The sequence below is a fragment of the Mesoplodon mirus genome (assembly GCF_964341445.2).
Source record: "Mesoplodon mirus genome assembly, chromosome: 8".
NCBI lineage: Eukaryota > Metazoa > Chordata > Mammalia > Artiodactyla > Ziphiidae > Mesoplodon > Mesoplodon mirus.
The window spans coordinates 84,382,725-84,399,154 of NC_138984.1; the positions used below are offsets into that span (position 1 = coordinate 84,382,725).

General features: G+C 38.8%; 1 protein-coding gene across 1 annotated transcript; it reads left to right on the forward strand.

Moving 5' to 3' along the window:
* Window positions 1-321: 321 nt before the first annotated feature.
* On the forward strand, window positions 322-16,399 carry KLHL41 (kelch like family member 41; the record flags this gene model as incomplete). Its single annotated transcript, XM_082630154.1, has 6 exons — window positions 322-1,431; window positions 5,054-5,211; window positions 5,332-5,439; window positions 8,375-8,560; window positions 10,597-10,743; window positions 15,650-16,399. 6 exons carry the CDS (start codon window positions 322-324, stop codon window positions 15,759-15,761), a joined length of 1,821 nt encoding a protein of 606 aa, XP_082486280.1. The 3' UTR covers window positions 15,762-16,399.
* Window positions 16,400-16,430: the final 31 nt, after the last annotated feature.

Below are 16,430 nucleotides of genomic sequence, written 5' to 3' on the forward strand. Positions count from 1 at the left end.
CTTTATTAGCATATCTTCTAATGCTTTATGTATTTTAAAGTTTTCCACTTCATTTAAACCTCTTGTTTCTTAGCTGTTTCCTTAGTGATTAAAAGTTCCAGTTGTTCCTTTCAATCTGTAACAGCTGCAAGAACTCTTCTTTCCAAACTAGCTCTCCTAAATTCCCTTGTTAGAGTTGGTATCTATATTTAGCTGGTGGGATTAAATTGCAAAGGCTTCAAGCCGGGCAAAGCACACTGATCTGCCTTTTTACTGCTAGACCTGTGTGCTGTGAGGAGCTAAGGCCTTAGTGTCCCCTTCCTTACCCAGGTTACTCACAAAATGGATTCCCAGCGGGAACTTGCAGAGGAACTGCGGCTTTACCAATCCACCCTTCTTCAGGATGGTCTAAAAGATCTCCTGGATGAGAAAAAATTCATCGATTGCACACTAAAAGCAGGTGACAAAAGTCTTCCTTGCCACAGATTGATTTTGTCAGCTTGTAGTCCTTACTTCCGTGAGTATTTTTTATCTGAAATTGATGAGGCAAAAAAAAAGGAGGTAGTACTAGATAATGTGGATCCTGCTGTACTGGATTTAATCATTAAGTACCTGTACTCTGCCAGTATTGATCTCAACGACGGAAATGTGCAAGATATTTTTGCATTGGCCAGCCGCTTTCAGATCCCCTCTGTGTTCACTGTCTGTGTTTCTTATCTTCAGAAAAGACTTGCTCCTGGTAACTGTCTAGCTATCCTAAGATTAGGACTTCTTCTTGACTGCCCGAGACTCGCCATCTCTGCCCGTGAATTTGTGTCTGATCGCTTTGTACAGATTTGTAAGGAAGAGGACTTCATGCAACTGTCTCCACAGGAGCTGATCTCAGTCATTTCCAATGACAGCCTAAATGTAGAAAAGGAAGAAGCGGTATTTGAGGCAGTGATGAAATGGGTGCGAACAGACAAAGAAAACAGGGTTAAAAACCTTAACGAAGTGTTTGATTGTATCCGTTTTCGCCTTATGACAGAGAAATATTTTAAAGATCATGTTGAGAAAGATGATATAATTAAAAGCAACCCAGAACTCCAGAAAAAAATCAAAGTTCTCAAAGATGCCTTTGCAGGCAAACTCCCAGAACCTAGCAAAAACACAGAGAAGGCTGGGGCTAGTGAGGTGAATGGTGATGTTGGTGATGAAGATTTACTTCCTGGTTACCTGAACGATATTCCCAGGCATGGAATGTTTGTCAAAGACCTCATCCTCTTGGTTAATGACACAGCTGCAGTGGCTTATGATCCCACGGAAAATGAATGCTACCTTACTGCATTGGCTGAGCAGATCCCCAGAAATCATTCCAGCATTGTTACCCAGCAAAATCAGGTGTACGTGGTAGGAGGCCTCTATGTGGATGAAGAAAATAAAGATCAACCTCTACAGTCGTACTTCTTCCAGGTAAGAAAGGATGTTTTCATATATGTAGAGACATAAAGGAAAGGCTGTTATTCACCATCTAGTTAGCTGACTTGTGAATTATTCAGGCTGCTTGTATTTTACTCTGCTTGATGTGCTATTCCAGTCCCTTGAATTTTCATTACTTAGAGGGAGGGCTGACAAATATTTGAATCAGTTAACTGCTTGTTAATATTTAATAAACATTTTGGTAAAGAATGAGGTTCTATTAATATTTAATAAACGTTTTGGTAAAGAATGAGGTTCTAATTAATGTATAAGTGATGGCTCACGATTTTCTTTATGCACTTTTACCCAAAATGTCATGTTTATAGTTGATTGTGACTGTAATTCTTTAAAGTCCAGTATTTTAGTAAAAACGAAATTTAATCTTGTGTCCTCTTTCTGAAAAACAGGTTACTGTATTTCCCAAAATCAAAGTACTTTACACGTTACAAAATGTTATAATTGATCAGATTTTCTACCTTCTTCCAAGTTTCCTTGAACTGATTTGAAGTTCCTGGAGGTAGCATTTCATCTCTTATTTATGGTTACTGCCCAAAATATAGTTTTGTTGACAATGAAAAGAACTTGTATACATATTTTACATGCTTTGGATTACCTTCTAGGAAACACTGTATACACAAGTGTCACTAATTTGGATTAATTGTATTTAGAAATATTTATTTATGATAAATTATCAAATTTATTTGGATCAGAGTTGTACTTAGACATATTGGCAACTTAATCTGTATTATGAAACCATAGAAGTTTCCAAGAAAACACATCCTCCTAAACTAACACTCTTTGTAGTTTGTTTGAAAGGAGTTCGTTGCATATTATCAACATATTATATTTACCAGTTTATGAAGGAATCAGCGGCTTAACCTTCATCTTTAATAATGTCAGTACCAGTACTTTGTAGCTTACAGATAGTTCAAAAGAGTTTGTTTAGGTCATGGCTACTTATGGCCTGGGGTTTATGGGCACTTGAGTTGGAAAGGCCAAAGATAAGCATGTGTAGAATGTCATACCACAGTCACTGAGTGCTTTCAAAGTGTGTGACATACGGTGCATTTATAAAGCACACTCATAAAGCACACTCTTTTTTTTTTTTTTTTTTTTTTTTTTGCGGTATGCGGGCCTCTCACTGTTGCGGCCTCTCCTGTTGCGGAGCACAGGCTCCGGACGCGCAGGCTCAGCAGCCATGGCTCACGGGCCCAGCGGCTCCGCGGCATGTGGGATCTTCCCCAACCGGGGCACGAACCCGTGTCCACTGAATCGGCAGGCGGACTCTCAATCACTGCGCCACCAGGGAAGCCCTAAAGCACACTCTTTAACCAGCTTTTTCTAATCTTGAAAAATGTAATAATACATGTTAATCACGGTTCTTAATTTTCCAAGTTCCATTAAAGAATGTTAACTATGAAATATAAAAATAAAATAGAAGCTGTAATCATAAGTATTTGAATGTGGGCCACAAAATTTCCTAAGCCCTAATTTTAAATTCAGATAAATTTCAGGAAGGGTAAATTCAATTGAAAAGGCAATAATTTTATCTAAGAAGTAAAAATGACATCAAAAAACAGACAGACAGATACCTGGAAATCATAGACCCAAAGAATACTTAATAGCCTTATCTTTATTCTCGTCCATCCTGTTACTGCCCTTGCTTTTATTGACACAGCCTCTCATTTCTGAAACCTGCTTGATGTTGTTCCTTTTAGCTACAAAAGGTTATGTAAAGTTGAAAAGGTCGACTCCCTGTCATTTACCATGACTTGCTCCTTCTAAAAGACACAAATAGTGGGACAAGATGCCAGGATAAAAACACCTGACTGTAAAAGAGGGTTATGACTCACAAGAAAATATATGTATGAGAATCTCAGGCTTTGTATTTTCTGCTTGGTCACCTCTGTTTAAAATGTATTAAGTTAGGATTCATATGACCTTTGATTGTATACTAGAATTAGATTATGAGAATTTTTTTACCTAGGTAAGAGCCGGTTTTTTCCATAGACTTAATAGTTTCATCAAATCTTTGAACACCACATCTTAAAGTAATCTAGGTCCAAACTCTAATTTTAAGAGTGAGAAAACTGAAGCCAGAGAGGTTAAATAGCTTGACAGCTCATCTGTAAAATAGACACTGTCTCATCTGCTGTAGGAAGTGCCCTATCCGGGGTAGTATAGGAATGTAGACAGTATTGTGTAGTGTGGGCAGTAAACCCTCCGGTTTGGGATTATGATGGCTGCTGTTCCCATTTAAAAAGACAAAGTATGGATTTGTATAGCTTGCATCAAGTATCACTTAAAAGGTCTGTGAGTTTGTGCAAACTATTTAACCTTTCTGTACCTCAGTTTCCTCATATGTAAAATGGAGAAAATAAAAGTCCCTATCCTGGAGGACTAGATGAGATTACCTGTGTCAAGCATTTAGCATGAAGCCTGTCACAGAGTAAAAACTCCATAAATGCTCATTATTACTGCTACTATACTACATACCACTTTCTTGATAAATAATTTTTTTTCAAAAAATGAAAACATTAGTGATCACAATCTGGATGTTGAAATTTGTGACTGCAAACTAACAGCGTATGTGTGGGGATCAAACCGCTCATCTCAGCTAGTTTTAATTAGTACTTTGCTTTAACCAAGGTTACTAGACCAGATAGAGATAGGCTTCCATAGGGACCCCTCCCTATACCACAGACTTTAATATCTGCATCTATCCTTGGTATCCAATTATTCTGGGTTTTATTCCTTTTTCTTCCACTGCATAGAAGTAGCACTAGAGAGGACAACAAATCTGTGAATGCACACCCTCAGAAAGCAGTTTTCTTGTGTTTTGGTGTCCTAAAATGCAAAGTGGAGAATCATAAAATTACCAATAGTAAGTGCTAAAGCTGATGCCAGCCATATCAGAATCACGTATCCCAGAGCGTGGGCTCTTGGAGCGCGGTCTTAGGCTTGCAGAATCGGCAGTAGCAAGAACAAGCAAAGTTACTTCCTAATATAAACGAGAGAGAGAGAGAGAAGCGTATTTTAAATGACTCCCCGAAAAAGGCTAGGAAGTTATAGGCTATAACACCTGCCTATATCTGAAGTACTAAAGTGAAGCATGGAGAACCTAAAAATGTTGAAGGAAAGAAAAAAGATAATGCCTAGTGCCCCTGCTGTCTGTGAACTGAGCGACAGGTCCAGCTGTCCCGGGCGCCAGCTTGGGAGCATGTTAAATATAGCATGTGGGGTTCACTCATGTACTGTGACCCTCTTTTTCCCCAGTGTCCTAAAAGTATTATGATTCCTTGTTCAAACCTGAACAAGGCAACATGGGAAGAAAATTTGACAAGAAATCTCACAGTTCTTAACTAATCGCCGGTGACTATTTTATTTTCTCTTTCTTCAAGTTCTGCAGGTTTGAATACTTTTAGCTATTTTGGTAGGCCAAGTAGCTTTTCTCATTTTTCTCGGTAATTCAAAGGTAAAATATGATCCTTTTGGGGTTGTAGTTTTACTTGTGAGAACTTTGACTATCTCAGTGAATTCTAAACAACAAAGTATAGCATATTTTTTGGTACACCTGTAACAAGCTCCACAATTCCTCGTATATTCTTTCTTTCAGCTTGATAATGTAGCATCTGAGTGGGTTGGACTTCCACCTCTGCCTTCAGCCAGGTGTCTCTTCGGTCTGGGAGAAGTAGATGACAAAATCTATGTAGTTGCAGGCAAAGATCTTCAAACAGAGGCTTCGCTGGATTCAGTATTGTGCTATGAGCCTGTGTAAGTTGGCATGACGTTCTCGTTTCCTAAGCATTCAGGTATATGAGTGCTTATATCAAAGTCATAATTTTAGAACCTGAAATTCACTGAAAGCATATAAATTCTATCTTCTGATTTTAGGGCAGCCAAATGGAATGAAGTTAAAAAACTTCCTATCAAAGTCTATGGCCATAGTGTGATTTCACATAAGGGGATGATATATTGTCTCGGAGGAAAGACAGATGACAAGTAAGTACCCTGACATCTCCTTATGGTTTATATCCAAGTGATTTTTTTATTACAAGGGTTCCTTCCTGTTTTCACTTGAATCTACATGCTGAAATAGGACTTGGTTCTCACCCATAACATTTTGAAAGTAAAATTTCAAAATAAAATTTTGAAAAGTTATTGGAGGATATTTAAAATGATTGATGAAGGAAAACTGTATACAGTTTAAAGTTGCTAAAGTCAATTTGTGTATGCCCAGCATATTGCTAAGAACAAACATAATATCTCCAACATAAGCATTCTTACAGTGGAAGAGCAGTATTTAGGAACATAATCAAGCCTTTTATTTGGCTAATTTATAATTATATTTTACTACATTAAAACCAGTGGGCTTTTCATTCATTTAGCCATAAGTGATAAAAATTAAGTGTATCTCTTTAATATAATATTTTAAATATAACTATTAAAACAATAGTGCTTAAAAATCATGGATTTGTACTTTACATTCATCAGAGAGAATTTAGATAGTTGAGTTTGAAACTGGTGAATGGGGACTGAAAAGGGGGCAGTTCTTTCCTCAGCAATGTTTCACTTATTTACTCCTGGACAGGTGATATTCAAAATATTTAACAACTGGTCACAAACAGGCACAGATCAAACAGAATAGATATACCTGATATACCCAGTAGCACCCAGTCTCTTATGAGAAAAAGAGGATGAACTTTCCTATAACTTGCTTTCTAGGTACTTCTCAAGGGATAGGTCATTAGGAAAGAGATCTTATACCCCCAAGGGAGAAGTGAGTTTAGAGCGCTCCAGAAGTCAGTCAGTTAAGCCAGTAGCCTGTCTGGTAAAATGAAGATTTTTAGCTTCAATAGTGAGAACAAATTTCCTGCCCCTGAAAACTCTGCCTAATTTGGCTTGTATCATTTACCCAGTTTGTTCAAGAGATGCCCAATCCTGGAAAGGGAGTCAGAATTAAGAATTTAAGGGCAAAGCAGGAAAGGAGAATAAAATATGGAAATGTGCTAGAATTAAAGAACTGTATATTGTGCAGTTAATAGTTAATGGCTATTACTCAATTAAAATGACATATTACAGAAAATATGACTTTTAAAGCAAAGGGTTTTTATACAGTCTGTCCATATTCAAAGATAATATATTCTGAAATTTTGATATTCCCATCAAATAAACATTTAAAGGAAGACCATATTATAAACACAGAGCAAAATCTTGTTTGGAACATTTTTCCTGAGTAATAGAATGGAAAATCTGTATTAAGCAGTGTTATGACTGGAAACATAGTGACTCCGCCAAATGATTTAAATTGTTTCCTTCAAGTAGTATTAGTAACTAGGAAATTGATGTGTCAGTAAGAAGCATGCAAGTCTTGTCAGTAAGAATACATTAATCTTGAGAATATGATTAACCAAAACAACATTGCGGGCTTCCCTGGTGGCGCAGTGGTTAAGAGTCCACCTGCCGATGCAGGGGACACGGGTTCGAGCCCTGGTCCAGGAAGATCCCACATGCTTCAGAGCAACTAGGCCCGTGCGCCACAACTACTGAGCCCACGTGCCACAGCTACTGAAGCCCGCGTGCCTGGAGCCCGTGCTCCGAAACAAGAGAAGCCACCACAGTGAGAAGCCCGTGCACCACAATGAAGAGTAACTCCCGCTCACTGCAACTAAAGAAAGCCTGCGCAGCAACGAAGACCCAACACAGCCATAAATAAATAAATAAAGTTCCCTTTAAAACAAACAAACAAAAAAAACCCAGAACATTGCTTGACAAATGCCAAAGTCAAGAACTTTGAAAAGAGTCATTGCCTAAAATAAGCACTGAATTATACTAGTTATCGCCACTGCATTTGAAGAACATGATTTTGGATTGTGTTCTTATGGAGGAGTTTTAAGATAATACTCATAGTCATATATTAGAGGAAATGCTTCTACTCCAGATATCTGGTCTTTTATAAAACTAAAGAAAAAAATTGTCCTCACAAAAAGTTGAGGTTTTGTTTGGTTGCTTTTTGGCTTTACCAAATATATCCAGTTAATGAATTCTTATTTGGAATTCGAACTCCCATCAGTAAATTATGGAATCACAACAACATACTAAGAAGGATAATTCAGGTAAGTCCAGGTTTTTCTGGTACCATTTAGCATATAAAATTGTTTTCATTACTCATCAGCTCAGATGAATAGTTGTCTAATCTTTAGTCCCAGATTTCTTAAAATGCATTGGTATATTAGTGGTAGACTAAAATAAAATGAGCCATCATATTGCAGTTACATTTAAAATAGGTACTTTCACACCTAGTTATTTCTTAAGTTAATTGATTCATTCTTAGGATATTCAGATAATGAAATGAATAAACATTTTTGTTACTGAGGCACAATAAAGGGTTCATAAATTTTTGTTATCTCTATTGTGTATTGAATTTAGTAGCAGATAGGATTAAAATCTACTCTGCCTGGGCCTCTAGGCAATTGCCAAAAGTAAAGGATCCTGGGCTTCCCTGGTGGCACAGTGGTTGAGAGTCTGCCTGCCAATGCAGGGGACACGGGCTCGTGCCCCGGTCTGGGAAGATCCCACATGCCGCGGAGTGGCTAGGCCCATGAGCCATGGCCGCTGGGCCTGCACGTCCGGAGCCTGTGCTCCGCAACGGGAGAGGCCACAACAGTGAGAGGCCCGCGTACCGCAAAAAAAAAAAAAAAAAAAAAAAAGTAAAGGATCCTACCTTCCTGTAGAATAATTAAGATTTAAAATAGCTTTAGTCTTCATATTTGGAATTATCCTTTGCTTGGTGACATATGTTCAGATTAAGAATTTTCCTGATCCTCACTATACTACATATTTCAAACAAGAAGCAAAGGTAAGTGATTAGTGAAGTTGCTTCTTTCAAAACAGAAAGCTTCTAAAAGGACCATTTTGTTGTGTTTTATGTTTACAGAAAGTGTACAAACAGGGTGTTTACCTACAACCCCAAAAGAGGAGACTGGAAAGATCTGGCTCCAATGAAAACCCCTCGTTCCATGTTTGGAGTGGCAGTCCATAAAGGCAAAATTGTGATTGCTGGAGGTGTCACTGAAGATGGTCTTTCAGCTTCAGTTGAAGCTTTTGACCTCACCACCAATAAGTAAGCTGCCATCTCTTACTACAGCATATGAATCACTATATGTTTTAATTTCTAATTTTGGATAAAAATTAAGCTTTCCAATTAGGACATGGGGAGAAGAGGGTAGGGAGGCAAGGACTGAAGAGGAAGTATCTTCATCTGTGTTTCTTTTGGTGTTATGGGTGTGAAATGCCTAACATTTTGACGCATTATGTGTGTTTGTAATTTGGAATACATGACCCTCAAGTAAATGTTGGAGTGATCAATCTATCCTTACTTGTTATTAACTTTGTGAATTTAGTCATGCAAAGGTAATACTTCTGAATAATTATATACACATAAATGGATATACATCTCTCTATAAGGTTATTTGATTTGAAATATGTAGTTTCTTTAAGGACAAAAAGACCTCCACTTAGTTTGTGATATTTGTAATGCTTCAGATGTTTGATTCTTTTGTGTTCTTTATAATTTTCTTTTTTTTTTCACTTTTAAGCTTGTATTGGCTTAAAGTTAATGTAAAAGATATTTGACAGATATTCTTTACATAGAATTAGTCCTTTTCAAGTTTTTGAGCTCACACATCTAGATAAGTATATAGTTTTTATGCTCCTCGTTTAGCAATGAAGAAAAAATTACAGCACTATTATTACTTTTTTAAGGAACCATGTATGCCTGATTACAAAACAGACTTTAGTTCATCTGAAAATTACACGGAAGTTTTATGGAATTAGATTTTTATGATCGTTAAAAACCATGTTTTCTGAAGACTATATAATATGGGTAAAAACCCATGTTATAAGAAGTTAAAGCAGCAGCACACGAAACTGCAAATACTCTATGTTCTTAGTTTTGTTCATATGCGTAGTTGGATGTTTAAATTTATATGCATTTTTTAAAATGACAAAATTATAGCAAAATATTGCTTATGATTATGTCTGAAGGACATGATCATGGGTGATATTTGTTTTCTTCTATACCTTTCTGTTTCTCCAGATTTTGTACAATGTACATATATTTTTATAATTAGAGAAACAGATAATATGTTTAGAGAAAAACTATGAGGTCCACCTTTATGCCAGAGTAATGGAAGAAAGCTACCAAAATGACTAACTCATTCTAGACTCTTGATACTTCCAATTAATTTGATTGATTTTATCTTTAGTGGTCCTATTTCATATAGCTATTAACATTAAAAGTTCCCTTAAATCCTTTACTTAAAAGGACGAAGTATAGGGCTTCCCTGGTGGCGCAGTGGTTGAGAGTCCACCTGCTGATGCAGGGGACACGGGTTCGTGCCCTGGTCTGGGAAGATCCCACATGCCACGGAGCGGCTGGGCCCGTGAGCCATGGCCGCTGAGCCTGCGCGTCCGGAGCCTGTGCTCCGCAACGGGAGAAGCCACAACAGTGAGAGGCCCGCATACCACAAAAAAAAAAAAAAAAAAAAAAAAGGACGAAGTATAAACTATTAAAAAGAAAATTTCCAACCCTAGTTTGTAAACTATTCTTATCACATGCTTTATTAAAAAGGGTTTGGAGATTTCTTGAGATGCTATGGAGATCAGAGTTTTTAAAAATTTGTATTAGCATTCAAATGAAATCCAACACAGTAGGGCCTAGGAGCCCTAGAACTTCCCCCAAAAACTCCATTTTTTTTTTTTGGCCACACTGCACAGCATGTGGGATCTTAGTTTTCCAACCAGGGATCGAACCCGTGCCCCCTGCAGGGGAAGCACAGAGTCTTAACCACTGGACCACCAGGGAAGTCCCTCAAAGCTCCACTATTTATGGCATACAGTTTGATAACCACTGCTGAAGGTGCTAACTAATGAAGGTGAAGTATTCTTGGATTGACATATTGAGGGCTTTAAAATCTAATTTGGTTACATCTTTCAAATAAAGGAATATTTAGATATTTTCCAGTAGCAAATTTAATCTTCTAATTTTTGATGTTTATGCTACTTGAAGTTTTTAATTATAATTTCCTATAATTGTTCAGTAAATACATTTGGCATTTTTTAAAGTTTTACATTAACTGTATCCTCAATAATTCCTAGGTGGGAACTAATGACTGAATTTCCCCAAGAAAGAAGTTCCATCAGTTTGGTCAGCCTGGCTGGATCCCTGTATGCCATTGGTGGTTTTGCCATGATTCAGCTGGAGTCTAAAGAATTTGCACCCACTGAAGTCAATGACATATGGAAGTAAGTTTTCTTCACTCCAATTTTCTGAACCAAATATTAAATCAAATAAGATAAAACAATTTTGAATAGGAAGCTAGACTTTCCCAAAATGCGCAGGCTCAGCGGCCATGGCTCACGGGCCCAGCCGCTCCGTGGCATGTGGGATCTTCCCAGACCGGGGCACGAACCCGTGTCCCCTGCATCAGCAGGTGGACTCTCAACCACTGCGCCACCAGGAAAGCCCTGTATGCTTCTTTTTTTTTTTTCAAAATTTTATTTATTTATTTATTTTTGGCTGTGTTGGGTCTTTGTTCCCGTGCGTGGGCTTTCTCTAGTTGCGGCGAGCAGGGGCCACTCTTCATCGCGGTGCGCAGGCCTCTCACTGTTGCGGCCTCTCTTGTTGTGGAGCATAAGCTCCAGACGCGCAGGCTCAGTAGTTGTGGCTCACGGGCCTAGTTACTCCGCGGCATGTGGGATCCTCCCAGACCAGGGCTCGAACCCGTGTCCCCTGCATTGGCAGGCAAACTCTCAGCCACTGCGCCACCAGGGAAGCCCTATGCTACTTCCTGATAGTAAACTAAACACTCTTTGAACGTGTTGAACTTTTACACATTGCCACTTACTTAATCAGGTACTGCTTCTAGTTAGCTGTGAGCTTGGGAAAGAACTTATCGGGGCCTATTTCTTAATCAGTGATTGAGAGTTGGACAACTGATCCTTTAAGCTCCCTTCCAGCCTTAAAAGTGTAATGAACGCTCTAGGCATCCAGTAGAGCAAAGGCTTCCAAACCACTTACCTTTCTCCCAGAGAGTACTTTACTTCCTAAGAAAACAGAGTCTGGAATAAACACTAAACCTCTTGAGTTTTCCATGATTCATTAACTCTATTTTGAATCTAATTTAAATATTTTCCCAATTTTCTGAGGATTCAGTTATAAAAGCTTTTTAGAAAAGTGAAAAGTAGCAATCCACTTGACCTCCAAGATAGGTGCTGGGTAGGTCTCCCAAGTATAACACTTGCAGTTGTTACCCAATTGAACTATTTTACAGTTAAGCTTAAAATGAATGTATTTAAAAAGGTGTGTGTGTGTGTGTGTGTGTGTGTGTGTGTGTGTAGTTTACCATGGTTTCTAATGCAGTGAATGTCACGTAGAGGACCAGTGTATCCAGAAGTCTTGGGAGCAGAAGTGTAACTTGTGTCATGGAAGAAAGTCACATAGTAAAATAGCTGGGGCAGGGCATACAGTGTGCAGACGTCTGGTCACTATCAGGTCACCACATGTGCTGTCTTCAGCCCAGGCACCATGCTTGCTGATCTAAGTTTACAGGAGGTAGATCTCAGTTGCCTGAGGTGAGCATGAGTTCATGCTGTATACTCATCCAGAAACTGCCAGACTTACGCTTTACCTGTCAGTTTAAAGGCCAGCCCCACTCCCAAGTCGGGATGCCCTTACCTGGCCTGTCACCAGATTGTCCAGAATCTTGGTACTCGAAGTATGGTCTGTGGACCAGCTGAGTTGGCATCTCCTGAGAGCTTCTTAGAAGTGCGGAATCCCAAGCCCCAACCCAGACCTACTCAATCAGAATCTTAATTTTAACAAGATTAGTGGGTGATTTGCTTGCACATTTAAGTTTATAAGTACAGCTTTGGAAGAGTGATCAGTGAAGGCATAACACTGAGCCTGAGAGTGAAAAGTAGGTAACATTTGTTCTATACCTGAACTAGTACATGCCTTATTCCCAGCTGGTAAACTAGAAGGCTGAAAGGCTGGCAGCTTAACCAAACAATTATTTTGTGCATCAGACATCATTTCCTTATGTTGTTGTAACAGTAACTAACTGTGTAGGGGGCAAGAAAAAGTGGCTATAAAAGGAAGTTAACTGGGACTTCCCTAGTGGCACAGTGGATAAGAATCTGCCTGTCAATGCAGGGGACACGGGTTTGATCCCTGGTCCGGGAAGATCCCACATGCCATGGGGCAACTAAGCCCGTGTGCCACAACTACTGAGCCTGTGCTCTAGAGCCTGCAAGCCACAACTACTGAAGCCCATGCACCTAGAGCCTGTGCTCCGCAACAAGAGAAGCCACCGCAATGAGAAGCCCGCGCACCGCAGTGAAGAGTAGCCCCTGCTCGCCATGACTAGAGAAAGCCCGCACACAGCAACAAAGACCCAATGCCGCCAAAAATAAATAAATAAAATAAATAAATTTATTTTAAAAATAAAGGAAGTTAACTATTACCTTTCTCCCTCCAAAAAAGAGGGAAGAAGATAAAGAAACTGGAAATTTCCAGGGAAAGAGGTTAGACCTAGCAAGAGGATGAGATGGGGATAGACTGGAAAGCAGCAGAAAAAAATATGAAATAATGGAGGGCTGGGAAGGTTAGGGTTTTTGGAAAATGGGGATAGGTATCAAGAGTGAATAGGCAGTGATTGTTAACCCTAGCTGCTTTTACCGTTTTTTTTTTTTTTGTTTTTTTTGGCTGCACTGTGCGGCATGTGAATCTTAGTTCCCTGACCAGGGATTGAATCCACGCTCCCTGCATTGGGAGCGTGGTGTCTTAACCACTGGACCACCAGGGAAGTCCCCTGGCTGCTTTTAAAATATACCAGTGCCTGGGCCTTCATGCAGACCAATTAAATCAGTTTCTAGGCAGGGCCTGGGCATCACTAGTTCTTAAAACCTTCCAGGTGATTCTAATATGCAGCAAGCCTTGAGAAACACTGATGTTAAGGAATGGTGCTATCAGCTGAGCCCCACATGAGCCACTCTGGACCCTAATGGTGATCAAAAGCCAAGTTGCTTCAACAGAATACTGCAGGCAGCAAAGGGAAGTACAGCATCTCCTGGTAATTTTAGCAGGAGAGATTCTGATGATGGTTTATTTCTGCGATTAAGGCAGTGCTTCTCCAAACTGCTTGCTCATTGGAATCACCTCGGGAACTTCAAAAAGCACTGATGCTGACTCTGTTCCCCTCTGTTGATTGTGACTTAATTGACCTGGGATTTGGTCTGGGCTTTGGAACTTCCAAAAGGTCCCCAGGTGATTCTAATGTGCAGACAAACTTGGGAACCACTGGATTTGGGAAAGGCAAGAGGAGGGGGCATTCATCATTATCTGCTTGGCTGTAAAATTTTAAATTTAGGTATTGGTATTTTCCATTTAGGTAATAAAATCTGGGGCAATAATTCTCAAACCTTGCTGCATATTAGAATCACTTTGGGAACTTTAAAAAATCCTCACGCCCAGGCCATAGTCCATACCAATAAAGTCAATCTCTAGGGGTGGGACCCAGGCATCAACATTTTTAATGTCTCCAGGTAGTTCCAATTTGCGAGTCAAGTTTGAGAACCAATGATCTGCAGTGGGTCCCAAGGCAGCATCAGCACCAGCTGAGTACTTGGTAGATGTGCAAATCTTTAGTCCTCACCCCGCAGACCTACTGAACCTCCGGGGGTAGGGGCCAGCAAACTGTGTTCTAACAAGCCCTCCAGGTGACTTTGATATGCGGTAAGTTGAAAGCCACTGACCTACAGAGAAGTGGCTACCCACTTGCCCTCAGCTTCCTAGTGAATCTCTATTCACACATGCAGAGATGAAAATAAGTGTACTACATTCTACATCTATAGACCCTCTTACTATGATATGTAAAAAATAATTTCCATTCTCATATTTTTTCTTGAAATCATTCCATTATGTAGGACAAAGCTGAAAGTTAAAAATATAACTGCCAGGAAGCAAATGCTTTTAGGCCTCATTTAACCTCAACCTCCTATTGCTTAAATGTGGTCACTTTTTCATTAGATCATTTAAAACTGTTCTTTATCTTTTAATTTGTTGCTCCAAATTTTATATAGATAATCAAGGTTCTTTTCCTGATTAGTGGTAGAATATTTTTTGTCTACTTTTCCCCACATAAAAATCACACAGTGCACAGTACAGCTGTACAGCTGTTAAATTTGGACCATTGATGAAATTAAGTCAGATAGGCATCAGCTAATTTTAAAATTATTTTAAATCTCACTCACTCCTTGTAGAATGATTTGGGAGTATTTCCTATGTGCCAAGTATTGATAGCTTCTGGAGGAGGGAAGATAGCAATGTGAATAAGATATATGTACTTTTGAGCTTGTTGAGGACATAAATATAGGGGAAAAAATTAAAATAGAAGGGTAATTGTCATAATGGATACCATACAAAGGGCACTGTGAGAAATGAAGAGAAAACAACAAACTGCTTGAGGAAGGTGAGAAAGGCTTCAGAAAGAAGACAGTGTTTTGGAGTTTCCCATGCAGAGATGGCATTCCAGGCATCAGGCAGAGGAAAAGCACACAGGTCTCAAAGGAACCCAAGTTGTCTGTATCTTTATAACCCTGAATATTCAGAGGGGACGACCAGTTCTTACCTAATGTCAAGTGCAAAGAGTAGTACTCACACAGGACAATAAAGGGGAAAGAGAATGGCTTCTTACAGAGTGACCACTAGTGTCATGTACCATGCTGAGCACTAGTGTATGGGAACAGCTGAAATCATAATCAAAGTGACTAACAGTCCCTGCTCTTCCCAGTTCTTACTCTTTGCTGACCTTGACTCATGGGGACCAGCCATCTTTAGCAGTCCAAAGGTGAAAGATTAATTGCCTGTCTTTTACCGGTCATCTCTGGACGGTCTCTGATTCCCACAGAAGGCTTAACTGCCTAAGCATCCAGATTAAATACCATGCCAGTAATATGGGCATATGCTCAGAGAATGCGTACTTTTGGAGGAATTCAAGTGTTTGTTAGTCTACAAGTCAGGTGCATCCTCCTCTGGGTAAGAGCCAGTAGGGTTTTCTCAGAGAACAACATTTGTATATTCAACACCGGGAAATCTATAGAACTATCTACTTAAAAACAACTTACTGATTGCTTTCTTTTTCTCCATCAGGTATGAAGATGATAAAAAAGAATGGGCTGGAATGTTGAAAGAAATACGTTATGCTTCAGGAGCTAGTTGCCTAGCAACACGGTTAAATCTCTTCAAACTGTCTAAGCTATAAACAAGAAGGTGAAAGACCATAATAGATAGGGAGGTGGTCTGTTTGGATAATAGGGCTTTAATTTATTGTTTTTAAAAAGGCTATACAGAGATTCATGTAGAAATTATTCACTATGTTATTGTCCAAGAGATTAGCAATGGGAATCAAAACCTCAAAGTTACTGAATCTTCAATGTAATGATCGGAGCTTAAAACCATTTTCTAAGAAATTAAATCTTAAATTGAACAGATTATTCCTTTTGTTAATCTGTCTCAATCAACTGTAAAGAAGCTTCCTAAATCTGAGTTTACTAATCCTTTCATTTGCATTGTTGAGGTAACTTTACACTTGTTTTCTATTACAAATGAAATTGGAGAATGAAATATGTACATCTGCATTTTCTAAAAATGTTTAAAATAGCAAAAACCTTTCCTCATGCTTCAGGATATAACAAGAATCCTGTGCATTATATAAAAGATTATATGCTGTAAGAAAACTTTGGAAATGCTATTTAAGGAGTATAATAAATGGGTCTCATTTAAATTTAAAAAAATTAAAATAATAAAATAAAATAATATAGTTCCTGCCACATAGTATGCACTCAAAGAATGAACTGTAAACTACTTAAGTTTCTTAAAAGCTACGTCTTTTATATTAAGAATTTTAAACAATTTCCCAACTAGATAGTAG